This window comes from Hydra viridissima, unplaced genomic scaffold, assembly GCF_058129835.1.
Source record: "Hydra viridissima isolate aposymbiotic clone 2 unplaced genomic scaffold, HvirCarnegie_v1 scaffold_4, whole genome shotgun sequence".
Lineage (NCBI taxonomy): Eukaryota > Metazoa > Cnidaria > Hydrozoa > Anthoathecata > Hydridae > Hydra > Hydra viridissima.
In genome coordinates, this window is record NW_028324303.1 from 20,338,011 (window position 1) to 20,361,663 (window position 23,653).

General features: G+C 30.2%; 2 protein-coding genes across 4 annotated transcripts; one reads left to right on the top strand and one right to left on the bottom strand.

Annotated features, from left to right (window-relative positions):
- The first annotated feature begins 1,309 nt into the window (after positions 1-1,309).
- On the top strand, positions 1,310-14,562 carry LOC149890434 (acetyl-coenzyme A synthetase 2-like, mitochondrial). Its single transcript, XM_090083916.1, has 14 exons — positions 1,310-1,899; positions 2,316-2,412; positions 2,567-2,713; positions 3,049-3,101; positions 3,260-3,438; positions 4,139-4,291; positions 11,352-11,637; positions 11,910-12,002; positions 12,082-12,194; positions 12,477-12,603; positions 12,750-12,877; positions 13,412-13,475; positions 13,671-13,792; positions 14,343-14,562. Exons 1-14 carry the CDS (start codon positions 1,551-1,553, stop codon positions 14,532-14,534), a joined length of 2,103 nt encoding a protein of 700 aa, XP_089940042.1. The 5' UTR covers positions 1,310-1,550; the 3' UTR covers positions 14,535-14,562.
- Positions 14,563-18,424: 3,862 nt separating this feature from the next.
- LOC145182462 (mRNA decay activator protein ZFP36L2-A-like) lies at positions 18,425-22,354 on the bottom strand. 3 transcript variants are annotated; one of them, XM_090085618.1, is made up of 3 exons: positions 22,215-22,354; positions 19,883-20,826; positions 18,425-19,428 (listed from the first exon to the last, which is right to left on the bottom strand). In XM_090085618.1, exons 2-3 carry the CDS (start codon positions 20,809-20,811, stop codon positions 19,410-19,412), a joined length of 948 nt encoding a protein of 315 aa, XP_089941744.1. In that variant the 5' UTR covers positions 20,812-20,826; positions 22,215-22,354; the 3' UTR covers positions 18,425-19,409. The 3 variants fall into 3 exon arrangements, with proteins under 3 accessions (XP_089941744.1, XP_079913718.2, XP_089941743.1); XM_080057592.2 differs by lacking the exon at positions 22,215-22,354 and adding an exon at positions 21,248-21,425 and having other exon boundaries at positions 19,302-19,428; XM_090085617.1 differs by lacking the exons at positions 18,425-19,428; positions 22,215-22,354 and adding an exon at positions 21,248-21,425 and having other exon boundaries at positions 19,604-20,826.
- Between the last annotated feature and the right edge of the window lie 1,299 nt (positions 22,355-23,653).

Below are 23,653 nucleotides of genomic sequence, written 5' to 3' on the forward strand. Positions count from 1 at the left end.
ACTAGAAATCAACATTTTAAAAATATTTCCTTATCCAAGCCTACTAAACTTGACGGAAATAATGAGTGTTAAAAAAAATCATTTTACTCCGGAATACAAATATTTCAAGAAAATATTAATTGTCAGCGAAGGTCTAACATTGCGGAAGTCAAAAATGACTACTGCCTGAGTGAAAAAACTTTTAGAATGCGTGTTTTTATATGGTATATCATGATAATTATCTTATTATGATAGATAAGATAATTTAAAACTCTAATTTGGTATAGTTTTTTTACTCTCTCGTAAAACAGCCATTTTTAACATCTGTCATAAACTGACGTCATCTAGAAAATTTTTGATTTTAAGACTGAGATAACAGGCGTTTCAGATTAAAATAATTGATTTTCTTTCTATAACCTGTGATTCTTTAATTGAATAATTGCCTAATTACCTAATAACTTAATTCCATGACGAACTTACGTATTAAAAGGTTAGTTACAGATTTCTCAAAAGAAATACCGGTTTTAAGGTATACGGTAAACTAAATTCCCTTTTCCTTCGGTAATCATCCCTAGGCAATCATCCCTAGGCAATCATCTCGAGGAAATCAATCCCCAATGTCGCCCACGGGGGTCCTTCGACATTCAATTTCTGGGATTGATTAATATTGCTTTATTTATCAAACCTAAAAAAAGTTTTATAAAAATGTCAAAACTGACGAGTTTTTGTCATTTTTTTGTGAGATTTTGAAAAGATTTGAATGTTAAGATAAAGAGAACTGGCTCGTAAAACAAAAATCAAAGCCCTAACAAAATCCCTAAAAAATATTAGCCCTAAAAAAATCAAAGCCTAAATCTTTTGACGCTACCTCCCAGAGGTAGCGTCAAAAGATTAAGGTTGTGTATGAAGAGATTGGAAAAAGTGGATGAAATTTTTAATGATAAAAGTATTGTTGTTTGAATGAATAGAAAAAGTTTTTTTAAATCTAAAAAGTCGAGCAATTGCTTTGTTTATCAAGGTTGTAAGGTGATAGGAGGAGGGGGGGGGGGGTAGTGTTGGTGCTTGGACTGCTTTAGTTTGGTGTATGCAGTATCTACACAGATCGAGTCAACCAAAACTACATAGAGACGCTTGAGAGCGGTATCAGCATCACATCAGCAGACATTCACTTTATCAGAATGTGAAAACCGTTGATTTTTGAAATCACTTAGCATGCATTTTTAAAATGTAAATTTTGTGTATGCGTATTAGAAATATTTCTGAACCAAAAAATAATAATTGTCAGATAAAATATCGTCCGTTTATTCGACGACTCTTTACCTCCTCTATTAGCGTAGAAGAAAATCTAAACTTGTCTAGGGTTGTTCAACTGAGCCGATATTTGTTGTTTATAAATCCAAATGCAGCGAGTAAGAAGCACGTGGTTAATTGTTATAACCACATCTTTAAGGAAGTTCAAGTGCCTCTTATGGCATTTCTGTGGGCATTGGAGTTCATCTTTTTTAAACTTAAAATAAAAAAGCTGTATATATAAAACCAGAGCGCAAATCTGCAGATAACGTTCTAACAGAATGGCATTGATTTATAGACGAATCTTAGAGTTCTCACTATCCACTTTAAAAAAGAATGAATATAAAAGAAGCATGTTATTGCAACTCAGTCAAAGTTTTAGGTATCCATCTTCGTGTGGATATATTCAGCAAAGTAATGGTAAAAATTTGGATGTAGTTTCTTCACTTTCACACGTATCCAAGTATCATGGTGATCTATATGAGTTAAGTCTAATTGATCCAACAACTTTTTGGGGTGAAATTGGGAGAAAAAAATTAAAATGGATGAATGAATTTCATACTGTAACTGACTCTAATATGTCTGAAGGACAGCATAAATGGTTTCTTGGTGGAACATTAAACATTTCAGGTGAAAGTTATTGATTATATAAAGCATGGATTTATGTTTAATATCATATTCTCACAAACACACACATATACATGCATTTATATTATTTACATATATATTACATATTCATGCATTTACACTGTTTGTGTAAACTGGTGGATTAAAATGATCAAGTCAAACAAGCTTGCTTTAAAACTTTTATAACAAATTTGAAAAGTTTTTTCTCTTTGTTTTCTTATATAATGTAATATGTAATAGTATAATGTGTTATGTGATAGTTTAAATATAGCATACACATCTAGTTATTCAGATTGTATTTTATACTGGACTAAGTAATATTTTGTATTCTTTTAGTAAAAGTACCTATAAATAAAAATATTAAAGTAAGATGATTTTTAAAAAAGCGTTTATGAAATATTTTTGAAATATTTGTAAAGAGAACTGTCTTGATCGACATGCAAAAGAAGATCCAAACCGTGTTGCTCTTATATGGGAAAGAGATGAACCTGGAACTCATGTTAATGTTACTTACAGGTGTCTATTTTATGCATTTTGTATCAAAAAAAATTTAGCTTTGTATTTTTTAAAATATTTAGGTCAAATGTAAATAAACTTATCCAAAGTGATTTAATATTCTGGTGATGATGATGTGATTATTATATTCATTAAAATGTTCATTTATTTTTAGTGAACTTTTGGCCATGACCTGTCAAATCTCTAATGCTCTAAAACGAAAAGGTGTCAGTAAAGGTGACGTAGTGTGTTTATATATGCCTGCTTCTCCATTAGCTGTTGCATCCATGCTTGCTTGCACAAGGATAGGGGCTGTTCATAGGTAGGTGTAAAATAAAATTATTACTCTAACTTGTTTTTCACAGTTAATTTTTGTATTTAAGTCATTTGGATTTCATTTGAGTAAAATAAATTGAGTTCAGTTTTTGTAATCCTTTATCTTTTTCTTTTTTCTTTCTTCTTTTTTTTTTAAGTCATTACAAATCTTCTACAGTTACTTTAGTCAATGTTTTTAATTTTTACAATTTTATGTAAAACAGAATAGTTTTTGCAATTCAGAGGCTTAAAACTTTTCGATGAATGATACAAAAATTTACCCTAATAATTAATAAAGTAGGTTTCACAAAAATTTCTGTAAAGATCAGTTTTAAATTTTAGTGTGGTGTTTGCTGGATTCAGTGCAGAAGCTCTTGCTGCAAGAATAAATGATGGTACAATACTAATACATGGAAAAATTATAAATTAGTTATACATTTTTACATGAAACATTAACATTGATGTAATCAAAAAATTTTTCTCTACTCATTTTACAAATAAAATTATCTTTGAAGTGTAATAAATTTTATGAGTTTTTATAAATTACTTACAGCATCTGTAAAAACTGTCATCACAGCAGATGAAGGTTTTCGAGGTGGTAAGAAGATCCCCTTAAAGCAAACAGTTGACATTGCTTTAAAATTGTGTCCAAGTGTTACAAACGTTTTTGTTGCTCAAAGATCTGGAATTGATGTACCCATGGTAAATGGAAGGGATGTTTATCTAAAAGAGGTTTGCTATTAATCTTTAAGTAAAATAGAATGGTGTTTTACTTAAAACTTGAACTATTTATTATTTGATATTTAAACTCAATATTTTATCAATATTTTGGATGCAATGCAATCAATATTGACAAGCATTATAGATGTCATTTTTGAAAAGTAAAAGATTTTTTTTTTAAATATTAAAAACTTCTTTTTGTTTTTAGCTTTAGTATTATAAGTTGAAACAACGGTTCTTAGGTAAATATTGTTGAAAGGAAAGCATAATGAATACATGTAGGCAAAATCCTTTTTCCAATTTTTTTTTCATTTTCACAAATGTCACTTTGTCCTAAACTAAACCTCTGATATTGTAATTTTGAGTTTAGTCACTTGGAATTTTTTTATGCACACTGATATTTTTGTGCTAAAATTTCATTGGTCATTACTAAATTTTGAATAACAAAAGGAGAAATTTTCCAAGTTGTTTTTTCAGAATTTTTGTTTATGGTAGAAAGCTGTAATGAAAAACTTTGTTGCAATGGCTGACTGCTTGTATCATTTACCATTTGCCACTTTTGTAAAGATTTATTATCTTTTGATTCATTATCTTAGAGGAAAGGGGTTCAGTCAGATCAACTAAATCAGCCATAGTATAGAATGGAGAGTTTGACTGTGCAGAGTTGTATTAACTTTGTATATTATTGTTACAAGAGAATTTAACTTTCTAGGCAATGGCAACTGAAAATACCTTTTGCGAGCCTGAAGTAATGGAAAGTGAAGATACAATGTTTATATTATACACATCAGGCAGTACTGGAAAGCCAAAAGGTGTAGTGCATACACATGCTGGATATTTGTTGTATGCTATGCTAACACATCAGGTTTGTTTTACAATTTTTCCAAAACACATCATTTGTTTACATATTATTTTTTTATTGCCAGTCCCCAATATTGAAGCTATTATGAATGATTTATATATATATATATATATATATATATATATATATATATATATATATATATATATATATATATATATATATATATATATATATACAGTGAGAGAAATAAGTATCCGAACAAAAGATTTTTTTATGGAAAATAAACTTTGTCAGGTTTTTTTCGAAAAACATGTTTTTGATAAATACTTTTATAATTATTCTAAAAGCAAATTTAATTACGATTTTATGTTGCAAAAAATTAATCAAAGGTAATTAACTTGCGTTGCTAAAATTTAACGATTCCCGAAGGAGTGTTAAAACTTCAATGAAAAATAATTATCCGAACATGTTGTTTTGTAAACGAAGTTTTGAAATTGATTATTAAAAAAAGTTTTTAAACCAATGGTTTTAGAAATATTGTTGTTTTACGAGTAATTTTTAATAATTGACTGATATTTTTTTAAATTCATTTGATTTACCATTGATATCATCAAGTATGGGAGTTAAAACCAAGGAATGGTCCCAAGCTCAGCGCAATTTGGTTATTGACTTGTTCAAGCAAGGTAAAACGTTTAGGTCGATAAATAAAGCGACTGGAATGGCATTAGGAACCATCAGCAATCTGGTTAAAAAGTATAATATGTTTGGATATGTGCAAAATCAGCCCAGATGCGGAGCAAAGCGTAAAACAACATCAAGAATAGATCGACAAATTGTAAAGATGGTGCAAAAAAACCGTTTTTTTATCAGCACCAAAAGTGTCAAGCCTCCTTGAGAAAGATTTTGGGTTAAAAGTGAGCTCATGTACTATTCGAAATCGATTGAAAGAAAGTGGATTCAAAGCAAGAGTTCCACGCAAGAAACCATCCCTTTCAAAAATCCATCGAAAACGAAGACTTGCATTTGCTAAAAAATATGTAAATATGCCGGTATCATTCTGGAGGAAAGTTTTGTGGACGGACGAGTCAAAATTTAATCTTGTGAAGTCCGATGGAGCTCAAAAAATTTGTAGAAAAAAAGGGGAAGCATTCACACTCAGTTGTATTCGAGGCACAGTAAAATTTAGTGGAGGCAATGTTATGGTATGGGGATCGATGGCTTGGAACAGAACAGGAAAACTGGAGTTTATTGATGGAATTATGGACTCTGAGGTTTATGTTAAAATTCTCAATAAAAATCTTCTGGCTTCAACTAAAAAACTGCGATTAGGAAAGCATTTTATCTTCCAACAAGACAATGACCCTAAACATACGTCAAAGAAAGCAAAAGAGTTTTTCATCCAAAAGCAAATTGAGTTACTTGAATGGCCTGCGCAAAGTCCAGATCTCAATCCAATTGAACATCTCTGGGCAATTCTGGATAAAAAATGTGGCACACGATGTCTAAAAAGAAAAGAAGATTTAAAAATCATGCTCCAAGAAGCTTGGGCTGATATCGACTCAGATACGACAAAGAAATTAGTTGAATCGATGCCATGTCGACTTGGAGAAGTCATAAAAGCTAAAGGCGGTCCAACTCGATATTAAAAAGTCAAAAAAATAATTACTCGGAGAAACGTTAATCTTTAAGCCTTAATCTTTAAAATTTTGTTCGGATACTTATTTCTCTCACTGTGTATATATATATATATATATATATATATATATATATATATATATATATATATATATATATATATATATATATATATATATATATATATGTATATATATATATATATATCTATATATATATGTATATATATATATATATATCTATATATATATATATATATATATATATATATATACATATATATATACATACACACACACACACACGCTGTATATGTACAAACATGCTTAACTGCAAAATTATTGCATCACTTATACATTTCTATTTACTTTAACTGTCATCAATATTATCATATATTTTGACAAACATATTAAGAATGGAACACATGAACAAAATTATTTCGATGATAGTTATAAAATTGTGATGACAGTTAACGCACCACTTACACATTTCAATTTATTTTAACCTCTTATAGCCCACTTTAATTTCTTGTTGTGTAAAAAACATACTTTTTTTAATTTTAGTCACTTATGATCCTACTATAATGATGAAATTAAAAAAAACATTTGTTTTATTTTTTTTGGGTCAATTTGGAGTTTGTTGCTTTTAGGCAACAACGGACGCATAAAGTACTAAAATAATTTTTTTTTTTAATCTGATATAATAGTGTTTTACATGAAAAACCATGTTTTCTTTTATCTCTCTAATTTTACATTTTATTTAGAGAAATGTATTAAAAAATTTAGGGTTCATGAAAAGTTTTAAAACAGTTGAATGTTGGCGTAAAACAGAAACGGACATTACACTTGGAGCACTTTACCTTAAAGAAACCATTACAACCAGGATATCTACATCTTCCTTTCTTATCTGTAAACTCTGGCCAATGTTCGTAACCATCATTTCGAATGAGTTTGTTTGGAATTGGCGCTGCAAGACCTCTTTTTTTCTTTGCATTATAGTTCAGATCAACTGATGTTGAAGGTCGTTCTTTTCTGATTGACCTTTTCCCTTGCATAATCAATGATTCGGCAATTGACATTTTGAAAGATTTTAATGACATTTTTCTTAATGACATTATCATTTGCTAAATCTTTTCTATACAAAATCCATGCTTGGACTACTGAAACATCAAGAAAATGCCAGATTAGCCGATGATACCTCTTTTTTGAACGAGCAGGAATACGATAGTAGCTCAATAGTCCATCTAAAAGATTGACGCCTCCCATGCATTTGTTATAGGTGGCGATTGCAGAGGGACAATCAACCAAAATCTCTTTTTTTTCTTTTTTATCCCATCTTTTTACTTGAGTTATTGGAACTACTGATTCATAAGTAGTGAGTATATTAACAGATCTATTATCAAACCACTTAATTGCACAAAGCTCAACCCCATTATTTTGGCATATTTTTATTTCAACTGAACCTCTTCCTTTATTTTTCATATATTTGTCAGTTGGCATTTTGCAGTCAGTAATCCTATTAGGGCGCACAGTCCCAACTAAAGCAATTCCTTGATTGAATAATGCAGTTGCTAATTCAACACCTGTGTACCAGTTATCTATAAACAATTTATGTCCATTGTGTCTCGGAATATTTTGTAGCAATTGCATAACAATAGTTCCTGAGGCTTTAAGATCAGATTGACCTGTGCATGCAGAAATGGAGCCTGTATGGATTTCAAAGGCATAAATAAGGCCTTCTTGATTTGTCAGGATGTAAAGCTTGTAGCCCCACTTTTTAGGCTTTTTAGGATTATATTGCTTTAATCTAGATCTCCCTTTAAAAGGTACAACTTGTTCGTCAATGCATAACATTTCAGCTGGAACAAATAATTTGAAACATTCTTTTAAAGCATCTATTAAAGGACGAATTTTAAAAAGTTTGTCTGGACAGTTTTCTGACATATTCAAATTATTATTGCAATGCAAAAACCTCTTGATACGCTCAAATCGTTGAATGTTCATAACATTTGCTATGCGCTCATATTGAAGAAATATGTCCCAATATTCGCGTGTACCAGGCATTTTTACTATTGACATTAAGAAAAGTATACCAATAAATACTTCCAACTCTTCTGATGAAAAATTAAGAGGTTTAGTGATGTCAAATTGGACTGCGTATATGTTACTTTCTTCTACGATGCGCATGATGAGATCGTAACTTATGATATCTCGAAAATACTCTATTGGCTGCCGCACAGGCAATATTCCAAGAGTTGGAATCCCAGTGAAAGGAATTTTTTTGACAGAAATATTACATGGCTCTTTTATTTTCCATTCCAATGGTTTAGACTTTTTTGACTTTAATTTGGTTTCAATAGCACTTGTTTTTTGGATTGGAGCAATGTTTGCTATTGGAAAAAGTTGGTCATTATTTTCCAAAAATGAATCATCAAACTCTGTTTCTAGTTCCAAATCAGCATCTAACTCTATTTCTGGTTCCGAATCAGTAAGTTCACAATCTAATTTATTATCATTTAGTACAACTGTTTTATCACTTTCAAAAGATAAATCACTTTCCTCTGATACTGCAGGATTTAAAATTTGTCTAGGTAGAACTGATTTTAGTTTTTGACCATAAAATTTATAAGTATCCATCTAAGTAAGTAAAAAATAATACCTATAATAATGTCGTTTATTAGATGAATTTAATGTAATAGACTTTCTGTTAATGCGCAATGTTGCCTGAAGTCAACAAAACGTGTTTTCAAGCAAAACTTTTCGGTTTAATTTTTTAAGCGGGTATGCGCAATGTTGCTTTAAAGCAACGAAGGTTTAGATTAAATTTAAAAACTCGTTTGATGAAAAATTAATATGAAAGATATATAAGATCACATTAAATATGTTATTAAACAAATTAGTCATTTTTTGAACTGCAAAAAGATGATATATTTCTGAAAAATAAAGATTAAAAAACTTACCTTATTTACAAACACGCAAAAATTGAATCTTTAAAAATTGAAAAGCTGGTTAACTTGAGAATTCAAAGAATAAACTTTGGTGTCTGTTTATTTTGATTGGTTAAATACTGAACTAAAGTCATCAGCATTCTTTTTATTATAAAATATTACTTTAATTAAACTTTTAAACCATTTTTTGGTATGTTGACTACAGGCAACTCGGGGCTACAAGAGGTTAATTGTGGTCAATATTATCATATAGTTTGACAAACATATTAAGAATAGAACACATGAACACAATTATTTCAATGATAATTATAAAATTGACTTTGAGGGTGGTGAAACAAAAAACTAAAACCAAAAATATGGCTCATTTAACAAAATAAGGTAAAATGATTATTATTGCTATGCACATTGATCAGCTTAAATTGAAATATTTTTGACTTATCAATAACTTGTATTACCACCTCTTGATGTTATTACAGCCTGACATCACCGTGGATTACTTTCAATTAGAGATCTAATCATTTCTTGAGGGACATCTTCCCACTCGCGGATATGACTTTGTTGCAGCTTGTCTAGGCTGTTAGGTGGTGGATGTTGGCTTCTAACACAGCATCCCATTATGTCCCAAAGATGCTCTATTGGGTTCATATCTGGACTGCAAGCTGACCACTCCAAAACTTTTATATTAAGATTGTTTAAGTATTCAGTAACAATATGTACTGCATGTGGTCTAGCATAATCCTGCATAAGAAGGAATCCATCCCCAATGTACAGTGCAAAATAGTTAAATTTGGAGACTTTGTGCAGTAGTGAACCATTCTCTCAGTGTTTGAAACATTAAAAATCGGTCCTCCATGGCATTGGTAGCTCATAGTCTGCCTTGGCCAAGTTGTCTAGCGTGATCTTTTGTCTCTACAAACCTTTGTAGAACCCTACCAACTGTTGTATGAGACACTCCAAATCTTCTACCAAGTTTGCGATTTATTAATCATTGATTGGATAAAGAAACTATTGCAACACATTCATCACTATTTAAATTTTGTCTAGAATGCTGCATTAGGAACAGATGTGTTGCTCAAATGACAGTTATCTATTCTACTGTTAAAACAATTTAAAAGCAATGCATACTTTTCTTCTAGAAGTGCTACTTATGAAAAGCTTCTATAATTTCATAAATTAAATAAGGGAAACAGAATAAACATTACTATCATCTTTATAATTGATAAATCCAGGAAATACATAATTATTAATGGTGCACTAATTTTGCGGTTAAGTGTGTGTGTGTGTGTGTGTGTGTGTGTGTGTGTGTGTGTGTGTGTGTGTGTGTGTGTGTGTGTGTGTGTGTGTGTGTGTGTGTGTGTGTGTGTGTGTGTGTGTGTGTGTGTGTGTGTGTGTGTGTGTGTGTGTGTGTGTGTGTGTGTGTGTGTGTATAATAACATAAACATAGATCCTGGCTATTAATTATCCTACCATTTAACAAAAACTTTTTAGTTATTAATAATTGTCATTTTTAATTCATATTAGGTTAATTAAAAATTATTAGGTTAGTTTAGGTTAATTAAAAGCTTTTGCATTTTAGAGATTTGCTTTTAAAATATTCTCAATATTATTTATATTATTAGTTGTATGAATCAGTAAATTTCTTGATTTTTTTCATGTTGTTGTCATCTTAGAACGAAGTTGATAGAAATAAAGTTCTTTTAACCAATGATGAGAAAATTTAGAGAGAGATGCCAGTACTTTAAAACTCATTTAGTATATGCCCTGTCATTATGAAGATAAAATTAAATATATACTATGGAGATAATGTAAAATAGTTTTGTCAAATTTGTAAAATAGGCTGGTATCTTAAGAAAGTTATGTCTTTTTAAAGTCTTTTAAGTTTAAAAGCATATAATTTGATATTGAGAAATTTGACCAGGTCATAGGTATATTGAGTTATCATTTAAACTCATCATATTTCATAAAGTATGCGGTTTTTTTTTATTTGTATATATAAATCAAATTTCTTTTCATTTTTCTTGATTGCTTTTAAGAGGTTCTCTTTAAATAAATTGAATAAGGGGATTAAAGTAAAATCATCATTTTTTATATTACATACCATAATTACAAGTTCAAATATATATTTCATTTTTTCATTCTTGACATAATCGTTTTTTTATGTTTAAAACTAACAATACGGATACTTAATTAAGTAGCTGTTGTAAAGTTGCTGTAGCTGTAGTAAAAGTAGTTGTAGTCTTTGCAGTGGATTTTAGAGTTTGTTTTTTTTTTTTATCATTAAAATGGCCAATGTTTTTATTTTTGCGATAATCAAAAGTCAGTGAAACTTTTTAAACTGTAGATAGATTTTGCATTCATCCTTTGTATGATTATTTTGCATTCATCCTTTGTATGATGATGCCAAACGAGAAAAAGAGGATCACAAAGAAGATGTGTAGATATTGACAGGGTTGACCAAGAAAGTTAACATGCTGGTGAATATATTAAATATTTAAAAATGTGTTTAATATGCTCTTTCTCAAATGTTTTATATTACAGCTAGTGTTTGATTACAAACCAGGAGACATACATGCTTGTGTTGCTGATATTGGATGGATTACTGGTCACTCCTATGTTGTATATGGACCTTTAGCAAATGGAGCAACAACTGTTCTTTTTGAGAGTGTCCCAAGCTACCCAGATCCAGGACGCTACTGGGAAATGGTAGAGCGGCTAGGTATCAATCAGTTTTATGGTGCACCAACAGCTATTCGCTATTTGCTCAAATTTGGAGATGAATATGTTAAAAAGTACAATCGCTCTACACTGAAAGTTTTAGGTTCAGGTGAAAATTCTTCTTTAAGTTTTAAAAAGTTTTTTGTAAAAATCATTGTTTCATTGATCTGATCGAGAATAAAATTTTCCTTTTAAAGTTTCCCAAATAATCAAGAGAAGAGTTTCTTATCTTTGTTACTGGAAACATGAACTAAGTTTTTGCAGATAGCGTTTTTTATCTGCAGAAAATACTTTCTCCTATAAACAAGTAGAGTGGAATGAGACACCAGAACCTTTTAATTAAGCTTTTGTTTTCTATAATTATTGTTTCTTTATATTCAGTTGGGGAGCCAATAAATGATGAGGCTTGGCATTGGTATTGTGATGTAGTGGGAGATGGAAAATGTCCTGTGGTTGATACTTGGTGGCAGACAGGTAAATTGCCTTTTCCAGTTTGTGTTCCATTTGAAACTGTTGTAGGATTTTGTCAATGGAAATTTTTTTTGTAACGAAGAAACTGGTGGAATACTCATGACACCTCTGCCTGCTCCGGAAAATGCACTTGTGAAACCTGCTTGTCCTGTGCGTCCTTTTTTTGGAGTAGAGCCTGTTCTTCTTGATGACAAGGTTCTTTCATTCATTTAGAATAATTTTTTTTAGGTTTGCATAAAACAGGTTATGAATAAACATTTTCCCATTAAATAACAACTTAATACTCAGTAAGTTAAGAATGATACAAGGATTGCATGACAATTTCTTGTGAAAAATAGCAAACATCGAAGTTTAAACTTTTCTGCAGCACCTAATGTTTGGATTTGTAGTGCCTAATTTATTTCTCTTTTGTATTCAACATTATTTTTTGGGTTGTTAACTGATGTTTGACAATAACTATTTGATTATTAATCTTAGGGTAATGTGCTACATGGGAATAATGTTAGAGGAATGCTATGTATAAAGAAATCAATACCAGGAATGTCACGAACTCTGTTTGCAAGCAAAGAGAGGTTTTTTGATGCGTACTACAAACCTTTCCCAGGTATTTTTTTTAAAGTAGATTTTTCACACTGCTCGATGGAAACTCAGTGGTGAATTATCTTTGTTTTTATTATATTTTATGTTAAATATTTCATTTGTGTTGAAAATTTTTTTTATTTCAAAATGTACAACAAGAAAATATTTTAGGCTATTACTTTACTGGAGACGGAGCAATGAGAGACTCTGATGGTCATTATCATATAACTGGTAGAGTTGATGATGTCATCAATGTAAAGGGAATTAGATTGGGAACAGCTGAAGTTGAAGATACCCTTGTAAGTACTTTTGTTATCTGTTTAGAATCTTGGTTCATTAAAAAAAGAAAAAAACTGGAATCCAAATAGGAATTGTTTTTTTTTTTGTTTTTTGTTTTTTGTTTTTGTTTTTTTTCTAAAAAAAAGGCCTTTTCAAAAAAAATGGATATAGAACATACTATTGCTTCTTCTTTTAATCTATTCAATTTAAAATTGATTCTAAAAAGCCAAAAGATTAGATAGTGGGTGGCGAAAAGTTGATTTTTAATGTTTGTTGTGCATCAGATATGTTTTTAGATCAGTGATATTAGGTAGAAGTTTTTGGGGTACAGCTAATTAGTCTTTTCTTTCTTATAACATTTCAAAAGAAGTATTTTTTAAAAGTCTTTTAAAAGCGATTTTTACCATTGAATGCCGTACTTTTTATCTGCTTTTTTTCTGTTTTTTAAATTCTTACAAAATGTTCTTGAATAAAATGTTTTTGATTATTAAAGACAACTATTTGCTTATGTTAACAATTTTGTTACATGTAGTAATTTTTTAAAAATGTAACAGGACCATCATCACTCAGTTGCAGAGACTGCTGTTGTTGGATATCCTCATGAGATGAATGGAGAAGGTACAAAAACTTTTATGTTTCTACTGGAGAACTTTTGTATGAAATGAGCATTTTTTAGTCAAAATTGATGATTATTATAACTACTGTATCATTTTAAAATTAAGACTCGCAAGTTTCTGAAATCTCTCACAAACTTATTCTAGTGGTAAATTCATGTTGCCTTACTTCAAGCATTTGTGTATTTACTAACCTTAGGTGTGTATGCTTATGTCACACTAAAAGAAAATGTTACTGAAGATGAGGATGTCATTAAAAGCGAGTTGCGTTTAATGGTAAAAAAAGCGATTGGATCTTTTGCTGTTCCAGAAATGATTCAGGTATTCTTTTTATCTGCTAAGTTGTTGTTGGTTTTTACACTTTCTGATTTATTTTTTACTATATTTGCATAAATTCAATTTTATTCAAAAGATTGGCTTAGAATTTCGTTATTTAACAAAAATGGCCTCCACTGTAAAGAATGTTTTTTTTTTATTTATACTTTTGTAGCAAATGTATTGAAACATTGGCCAAGGTTAAGAATCTACCCTGAAAGCCAATATGAAACCTCTTTACTTTATTATATTTAATTATACTTTATGTAAATAACAAAAAACCTTTTTACCAAGATTATGTGCCGGTCCCATAAGATCAAAACAACCTGAATATTGTTATAAATAAAAAAAAGAAAATCATTTTTGTCGAGGGGGGCGCCCATAGTGCGTTTAAATTTAGATAATAACTTGGTGTCATGTTTACAACAAATTTTATATATATATATATATATATATATATATATATATATATATATATATATATATATATATATATATATATATATATATATATGTGTGTGTGTGTGTAAAAGAGTAACATATCGTGTGTATTTAGATTAGCCCTGGTTTGCCAAAAACTCGTTCCGGAAAGATCATGCGTCGCATTTTACGTTGTATTGCTGCTAATCGTATAGATGACATTGGTGATGTAAGCACCCTTGCTGAGCCTGAAGTTGTTGATTCTATTATAAAGCAGCATCTTAAACTTTTGGAATCCACTGAAATAAGTAAATCATCTAATAAGTAAACCATCAGAAAAGTCATTTTACTCTCCAGGAGTTTGTTTTTTTTTATGAACATTTTAGTCAAAGTTTATTCCTAATTGGTACCTATCGGATGATAACATTTAATTTGGCCTGCAGTTTTAGATTAATTTCTTGACACCAGAATCAGTTTGAAACATTGCAATTACATTCAAAATACACGTTTTTTTTTTTATAAGCATATGAAATTTTTGAAACAGGCTCGGGTATGCTTAAGCAAAAAGTTAAAAGAAATATGCTTAAGCTTAAGCATATTTCTTATAAAATATGCTTATTTCAATACTTTTTTAAAGTGTGCGCGTTACTAAAAGTTAATGGGTATAAGAAAAATAAAAAGTTGACTTAAGCTCTGTATTTGCCTTGGTTTTAATGTAGCTGAATTAATGTTATAGTATAATAATAAAAAATAAAACATATATACTATATACAATTGTTATCAATGAAATCAAATATAGAACTTAGAAATGAAATAAACATTTTAAATATGGTTTTAAATAAACTACACATTAAAAGTGAGAGAGAAAAAAAAAAAGAGAGAAATAAAGCACTTCAGAGCGTTATGCTTATTAAAAAAAAAGAACATGTATTACGAATTTTCTCTTCTTTAAGAAAATTTATAAGTTATCTATAAACTTTTGTTAATTGAAAAAAAAGAGGTTTCTAAGTCAGAGACCTTAAGAAAGCGTGTGCACGAATTTTATAAAACGCATAATGGTGAAGGGGAAAAATTTACTGCTGACTATTTTAAGGCAGAATTTGTACCAAAATCAATTATCTATACTAAAGAGAATGTCAAGCCCTTAAAAGAAATCTTTGACCAGAGGACAGAATTTCTCAAAGACAAGCAGCCCAGAAGTTTGCTTGTAACAGTAAAACGCTGGCAACAAAAACTGAGATCCATTCGCAAGAACAAAATGCGAAAGACTGAAAATTTTCAAAATCGAGCTTTCATCTTAGATGACGAGTCATCTTACTTTAGCTCATACTAGCATTGATGGTAACAACAGACTTTATGCAAGCAATATAAATGACACCTCTACAAATGTAAAATATAAATCTATTGCTCTTATAAAGAATTGCCCTCACTGTCCTCCTAAAGTTTAAAAAGCTTGTATTAAAAGGTTATCAAAAACTTGACAGCATTAAAGGAGAAAGACTAAAATCCTATTTGTGTCAGCATCTCTTAGATAGTTTGTTTTTTAGAATAAATTCTTAAGAATTAGAACAAGAAAATATGTCATAATATAAACTTTATTCAATCTATAAACATTTTTTTTTTGTTTTGTTTTTTTTTTACTTAAAAGAACTTGCAAAAATTGAAAAAAATCTTTTAAATATATTTCTCAAACTTATAGATATCACTCGATGAAAATGAGACTGTAAAGTAAGTTGGTATTGTTCTTGTTTAAGTCGTCTGCATAGGATTTATCTCTGAAAATTTTAGATTTTGATAGTTGTATCACCTCGTCGGTTTTTCTCCGATTCAGTGCATTGAGACACGAGCCGAAGCTCTATTCTTGTTCGCCTAAGATTATCCAGAGGTAATTATCATTGCTTTCTAGCACGGATTCTGACTTAGAGGCGTTCAGTCATAATTCAACAGATGGTTGCTTCGCACCACTGCCTTTTCAAGCAAGTGCAAAAGAATGATCAAATCTTTTTTTCCTTCTCTAAACTTCTTGAAGCTTCTTAATGATTTTTAATCTTCCGAAAAGTCTAAACTTACCTGAAAAGATTTTTTGTCTTCTTGGAATAACGTCATCAGATCTCATCAATAATTCAAAACTAATCGAGAAATGTTAACTTTCAGTTTCAGTTTCAAAAATGATCGAGACCTGACTAACACATATAAGCTCTGTACACCATCAAGATCGATTCTTTAGAGGAATAAGGTTACACTGGATTTGAGTTGTGTAAGCTTCTCAGACAATCGTCACAAACTTCAAACAAAATCCTTCAAAAGTCTTGAATTGGTTTAAATTAGTGAAGATTTGGAGGGTTTTTGTTTTCCTCAAAAAAATTTACTTTCTTTCTATTTTTTCTTTCTTTCTTTCTTTCTTTCTTTCTTTCTTTCTTTTCTTTCTTTCTTTTCTTTCTTTCTTCAATTTCAAGGTTTTTGACTTATAAGTCTAATCACTACCAAATTTCTTAGCAACCAAAATTTCACTACCAAATTTCTTAGAGAATTACGATCTCACAATTACTTATTTTCACCATTTTAACACGTATTTAATTTGATTTTTCAAAATCGAATTCTAAAGAAAAAAAATGCTACTTATATTAATTTGTATATACATAAATATTTTTGCAGTTGCAATTTTAAGAAATCTCAGACATTAACGATTGATGGCAAAAAAAATCTAGTTTTTTGTTATTAACCGTTTTATTGGCTGAGAGCATGAGCATTTCGGGGAAGGTTCTCTGTATTGTGATTGGTTCTTTGTATTGTGATTCTGAATTTCAAATAATTCTTTCATGATGATTAAGACAAAGCGATCTTTGAATGTTCCCTTAGCTTTGATTATCAGCGCATTCAAATTTTAAAAGGTTCTAAAAACTTTTTGAACCAGATGCTCAAAAAATCTCAAACCAAAATAAAATTAGACCTTTAATTTGTTGTACCATTAATTGCTCAGCCTGTGGAAAATATAAAACTGTATGAAGCTAGATTGTCATTTTGGAATTTCAAAATGTATGTTTTGTAAACAAATATAATATATTTTTTCATATTTACCCCGGTAACTCGAACACCGGTTAATTCAAACTTATATTATGTCGAACTGTTTTCTTTTGTCCCTTGAAAACTCAATATGGAAAAACTTCGTATAAATCGAACATTCATTGCGTCAAACATCTCCTTGGTCCCTCAAAGTTTCGACAGGGATTTTGTTGCGTATTAATAGTTTATATCTTAATCTTTATATCCACTGGAGTTAGTTTTATATCTTTATATCCACTGGAATTACTCTAAAAGGACCGTTAGATGCAATTCAAACAAAATTTGAAATGTTAACACTTTATTAGGTTTTTAACCTATTTAATATTTGAAACGATAAGTCGATAAAAAGTAATTAAACTAAAAAAAGCCGAGTTGCAAAAAAAGTCTGTTAATCTTCTAGATTATAACGCCCTAAAAAAAACTTGACACATTTTTTCCTAAAGATGGCGCCTGACACGGGGGTTTACATTTTAATCCATAAAAAATCATTTTATATTTGAGAAAGCATAACAAATTCGAGAACATGTTTATTCTCAAATAGATACACAGCTTTATAATTCGGGTCGAATTATTTGTTTACACTATAGACGTAAATTTATGTTACGTATTTACATTATATAGATTTTAGTCTGATATTTTTATTGCTAGATGCAGTGAGGTGTTAACTCGCTAACAAATAGAAAATTTAAAACAGAGTTCAGAGAGAAATTAAACTTTAAGATAGAACTCTATAAAAACAAGCGAGGTGATAATCAAACAGATTAACGAAAAGTGGCGCAGGTTTAAAAGCGATTAGTAAACCATGCAGCTAATTGAACTCCACCATAGGAGAACAAAGATGCGAGTCATTTTCTGATTAAAATTTTTTAAATGCTTTTCAAGTTACTGAATATAATTCATTTGAGTCAGCTTTCAGTAGGAGAAGGAAATTTGTGTTAAGATAATTTTTTTTTATTAAAAAAAAAAAAAAAAAAAAAAAAAAAAAAAAAAAAAAAAGGAAGTTATGACGACATAGGCGACAAAACAAATTTAGAATTTCCTTTAACGCAACGACATAAAACCACTGATTATATTAAGCACATGTACTTAATGACTACATCATAAATTTACAAATTTATGGGGAAAGGGGGAAAGCACGCATATAAAAAACAAGAATCAATTGAAAAAACTGATCAAAACGTTTATAAATTACAACTTGGGTAGGAATGCCTACAATACAATAAAATCTCAACCAACCCACAAAACAGGTTAGGTTGAGACCTGTTATAAATTAACCACATAATTTATTCTTTTTTGTATGTTACAAACTAATGTACTAAATAAGTATAAAACTTCACCAAATGGAGGCTGGCGACATAAATAGTGACGGGCTTAGAAACAATTTTAAATTTATATATATAAAAAAACAAGTTTTCATCATTAAATCTGAGGATTAATTTTGTTTGATATTAAAAACAAAAGAACAAAAAACAAAAAACAACACGGCTTTTATTTACAAACACAGTTCTTTTGCTACAAAACGCCTAAAGAATGAAAAATCGGTCGAAGTAAACAAAGTTATTGGCCACGCACTGCTAACGTTTGCTTCAAAGCTGAGCTAACACTCAATAAAGTGCAAACCTCCTCCATGGCGTCTAATATATATACACAAGGAATTCTCCGAGAGAAAAAAATATCACTGAATACATTCAACATAAGATGTTAGTTTATAAATTAAATTTGAATAAAAGTCTCGTAAAAGGATAAAATATAATATAAGAAAAAAGCCAACTAAATGTGTTTTAAAACAATATAATACTCTTTTCAATAATATTATTATAATATAGTTGCGGCGTAAACTCTTCTAAGAGATAACACAATTTCCGCACAACGTAGCAAAAATAATATATTACAAAAAACAAAAAACAAAAAAAAAAACAAAAAAAACAAAAACAAAAAAGGTCAATAAATAGAACATTTTAAATAACAAAGACACTGAGCGACACCAAAACATTTTGAAATAATGTTCGATGATAAATTAAGATTATATTAGGATTTTCTGTCGTTAAAAATTACGAAACTTATGACTAACGTGCGAGCAAAAAAAAAAAAAAAATCAACGTGATATTTTCAGTCAGGATTAAGTGACGCGAATTTCTCATCAGAAGTTGCTAGTCAAGCTATATAAGAGATAAATCGAATACACAATACCGCTAACAACAATATTCAATAAAAATCATTATGAAGCTTTTTTAAGTCAGACATCGCGGAGCCCTGACCGATATCTTAAGATAACATTAAAAACTGCAACAAAGTAGGCTCGCACCATCACCGAAATAAAAACTCCATGCTTTTTATCAAAATTTATACGCATAAAACTTCGAAAAATAAAATATATAAATATAAATATATTTCAAACAAAAATTCTTTAACTTTGATTAATCGTAAATCTAGCGTTAGAACAAATATAAACGGGCGCATTTTTTTTCTGCTTACCCGGGGAATTTCGATGAAGAAGAGATAAGATCGTATTATATACGATCTCGTAAAATAATTTTTTAACTTATCGCTATACATAAAAAATTTCCTTTATAGAAAAAACAAACGAACAAAAAAAAAAGAACTCGAACTCACTAATTCAAACCACCGAATACTGGTAGGCGACGAAGCTTTTCGACTGGAGAGGGAGGGTTGGAAGAGCCGGAATCTGAAGGTGTTGTTGTGTAGCGTTCGTTTAACGTCGGCTTCATCCCTTGAAAACTTAATCCACCAACCATGGAAGTTAACGGAATATAGTCGCTGTTCCTAAGTTTGTTTATTTCGACCGAATTGCACGGAGATGGATAAGAGTTTTCCGGAATGACACTCATCGAGTTTTGTCCACACACAGCCAATGGATTCTGAGCAATATGCGAAGGTTCGTCAAAGAGAAACACATCACCGCCATAACCTGGAGATGTTGGCGGTGTCAGAGAATTACCAAACGGTGAAGGGGCTATATCGTGTGCAGGAGATGGAGGAATTGAGTCCATACTGGATATAGAGCAGGAACGACCTAGGCTAGCTTGGGCTAACTTTTTCTCCTCATCATTGTGTATAAAATGACACCTTGGTCCATAAGGACAGAAGCCAATGGTATGATACGTTCGACAGAACTCAGTTTTGTATTTAGGATGTCGATTTAATCCTCTAAGTTCATGAAAACCATGAGCAAATTGGCATTTATCGCCGTATTTGCACGCTCCATTTTCTTCGAATGGTCGACACAGTTCTGTCTTGTAACGACTAGAATTGGTAGAGTTTCTTTTTCTTTGTTGAGCGTCTAATTCTTCTTGGAAACTAGCACTCTGCGCCCTTTCGCGAAATGGCGAAATATTTCCCAAAAATCTATCTTTCGGCGAGGGAGGCATCGGATAAAAGCTAGAAGAACTGGGAGACAAAACTTGGGATTTTGTTATTTGTGCGCTTAAACTAATAACAGTCGTTGAGTTAGTTGAGTGACGTCGAGGAATTAGCAAATTACTCGGTCTTCGATCTTCCAATTTTTGACGTAAATCTAACATTGGTCGCTGTTTACTCTATAAAAAAACAAAAAACAAAAAAAAAACATCGGGAATAATTTTAAACGAGATTCGTATTAAAAGCTGCAACGATATGTCTTTCAAGTTAAACACATAAACTCATAAACGAACGTTGAAAGAATCTTATAAAAAAAAAAAAAGAAAAAAGAAAATAATTCAAAAGTATAAAGAAAATCGTAATGGCTTTACAAGTTCATATTTATGCTAAATCTAAATCTGTTTTTATCTTCTGCATTATATACTCGTTAAAAACATTCCCAAGAGAACCCTTCTAACTAAGTTATACAAAGTACACAAAAGTAAAACAAGAATAGTTTATCTAATTACATTCCCTGAGAGATTTGATTAGGTTAAAGGCGGCAAAATAACTGAAAGTATACGACGAAATTCGCTTTTTCAACTTAAATACATTCATTACCTGTTGAATAACATCACTAATATCATAAAACGCTGATACCAAAGCTGTACTCATTTTTTTTTTTGATTATTAAATAAAGGTTTCAACAACTACAAAATAAAGCCTAACACGTTCCACGCGTTGAAGTCTGTTTGAGACGATATAAAAAAACATTGACGAAAGGTTTTTGTGCGATATATAAAGGTTTATTCAGTGGTTAGAATCGAGAACAATACAATAAACAATCAGGCGTGACTAAGAATGCATGTCAATCAAATCCTTTTGTTTTATGTTTTGAAAGCATTTTTACTTAACCAATAGAAAGGTTAATAAAGATTTTCAATAGGTGGGAAAATGTTTTCGGAAAAACATTATAACGCTCTGCTAATTTAAGCATATCGATTTTTTTAGAACAAAAAGAATGAATATTTTACAGCAACATTTTTTTGTTTTTAAAATAGAAAAACAAAATTTTTTTTCACGTGTTTCAATATGCAATAATTTCAGAATTAGAAAATATTTTAAGTCAAAATTAGCAAACATGATTCAAAGGAGTCCCAATTATCTAGATAAACTATAACGATCTCCCGAACGAAGGTCAATTTGTTGACTTTTTGTGAGGTCGTCTGGTATTTCCAAAACAACTAAATGGATTAAAACTAGTTTCTTTTCATAAAATTGCGAAGATAAGTATGCTTGAGACGTGAGTTAATTTTGTAGAAATGTTGTTAGATGGTCTAATTTCTACAAGTAGATTTAAAAGATTAGAGCAATTCATAAGGAGACGTGAAGTCTAATCAAACAACTTCGACTTAACAAACAAATTGGGCGCCACTCGAACACAATCTTTGCTATTTAACAAAATGGTCATAAAAATTCTAGATCGAATGTAGAGATGAGTTATTCTGTCCGTAAATAAAATTCTGCAAATACTTGTGTAAGCTGAAATTGCCTGCGAAACTTTTATAGAAAACACGAAAAAACTAACCTCAAAAAATCATCTGTTGTTTTTTAACTTTATTCCTGCACCTTTTCTCAGGTTTACGACGCTAATCTCGAAAAAAAACAAAAATAAACTGCGGGAACTTGGATCACTCACAGTTTGTAGAAATAAAACGTTGCTAGAATGAAAGTACGTAGACCAAAACTTATTTATCAAGTCTTTAAAAAGCAACGTCATAGACGTTAAATATTTAGCAGAATTGTAATTTACGTTAAACGATTATTTAACTTTATATGCTGAGTTTAACAAAAGAAAATTTGATTACTGTTGTAAATAAGGATAAGAAGATTCGTTAGACAACTTTATACCTTCGGTATTTCGGAGAACCAATAAAAAATATTAAAGAAAAACATGATATTTTTCGGCATTGCAGTTTAAAAAAAAAGTAATACGCTTTGCATAATAGAACAGGTGCCCGTAGGGAATTAAGATCTAAATAAACGTTTCATTTTTATTTTCTGATTTGAGCATCGTGTTTAAACTTTTAACTTCTGGTCGGTTTAAAGTCGAAAGGTTGAAAAAGTATTCGGTATAATATTTGATGCAAAAGCAAAACGCCAAAAGAATATGGTTGCCACCTGTAATTGTAACTATAAAACCAAAATGCTGTTTATTCGGAAAATTCGAATTGAATTTCTATCTTTTTAAAATACTTTGAAATGGGTAGAAATGGTATCAGCCTACCGATGGAGATTGATGTAATAAATATGATGGATCAATACCATCCAAATTTTTATATTTCCGAACAAAATGGCGAATTATTAATTTGAACTTTATAATTAGGTATTATTCTACTCTTATTTTTTTTCCGAACGGCGCGAGTATTGCAAAGTAAATTTAATACACAAAGTTAATCAACCCGATCCATCAACAAACCTTTTAAAACTTGATCTCTGCAATTTGCTAAAAAGGTTTTTTTGCGGTTTTTGGTAAGATTTTGCGTCATTTGCCAGGACGAACGTTGATTTGCATATTTTTCAAACTCATCAGCTTTTGGAAATCAAAATGCGCATTCATTTGCATGTTTCGAATTTATACCGTGAAAGATGCAATAATTATGTCCTCCTATTGACATAAATCTTTAATGGATGAATTTTTTTTGCGATGAATATATAAAAACCTTATAACCCAAAGATTTTTAGAAGAAGAAAAAAGAAAAAAAATTTAACTGTTGTATGTTGAGCAAGAGTAAGTGACCATATAAAATGGAATTTTTTTTTTGTTTTTTTCGTACGTATACAATTTTCAAAGATGCGGCCCTTAAAATCTTTCAACAAGTATTTAAGATGAAGGATCTTCAATTCAAAAGTGTAAAATACGGGAGTTCTTGGAGCTCGAAGTAATCGTTATAAAATTCCTTTTAAAACGTAAAATTTCTCTAGAAATTAATTTCGTTGCAATCCTATCAAATGATCACAATTTTT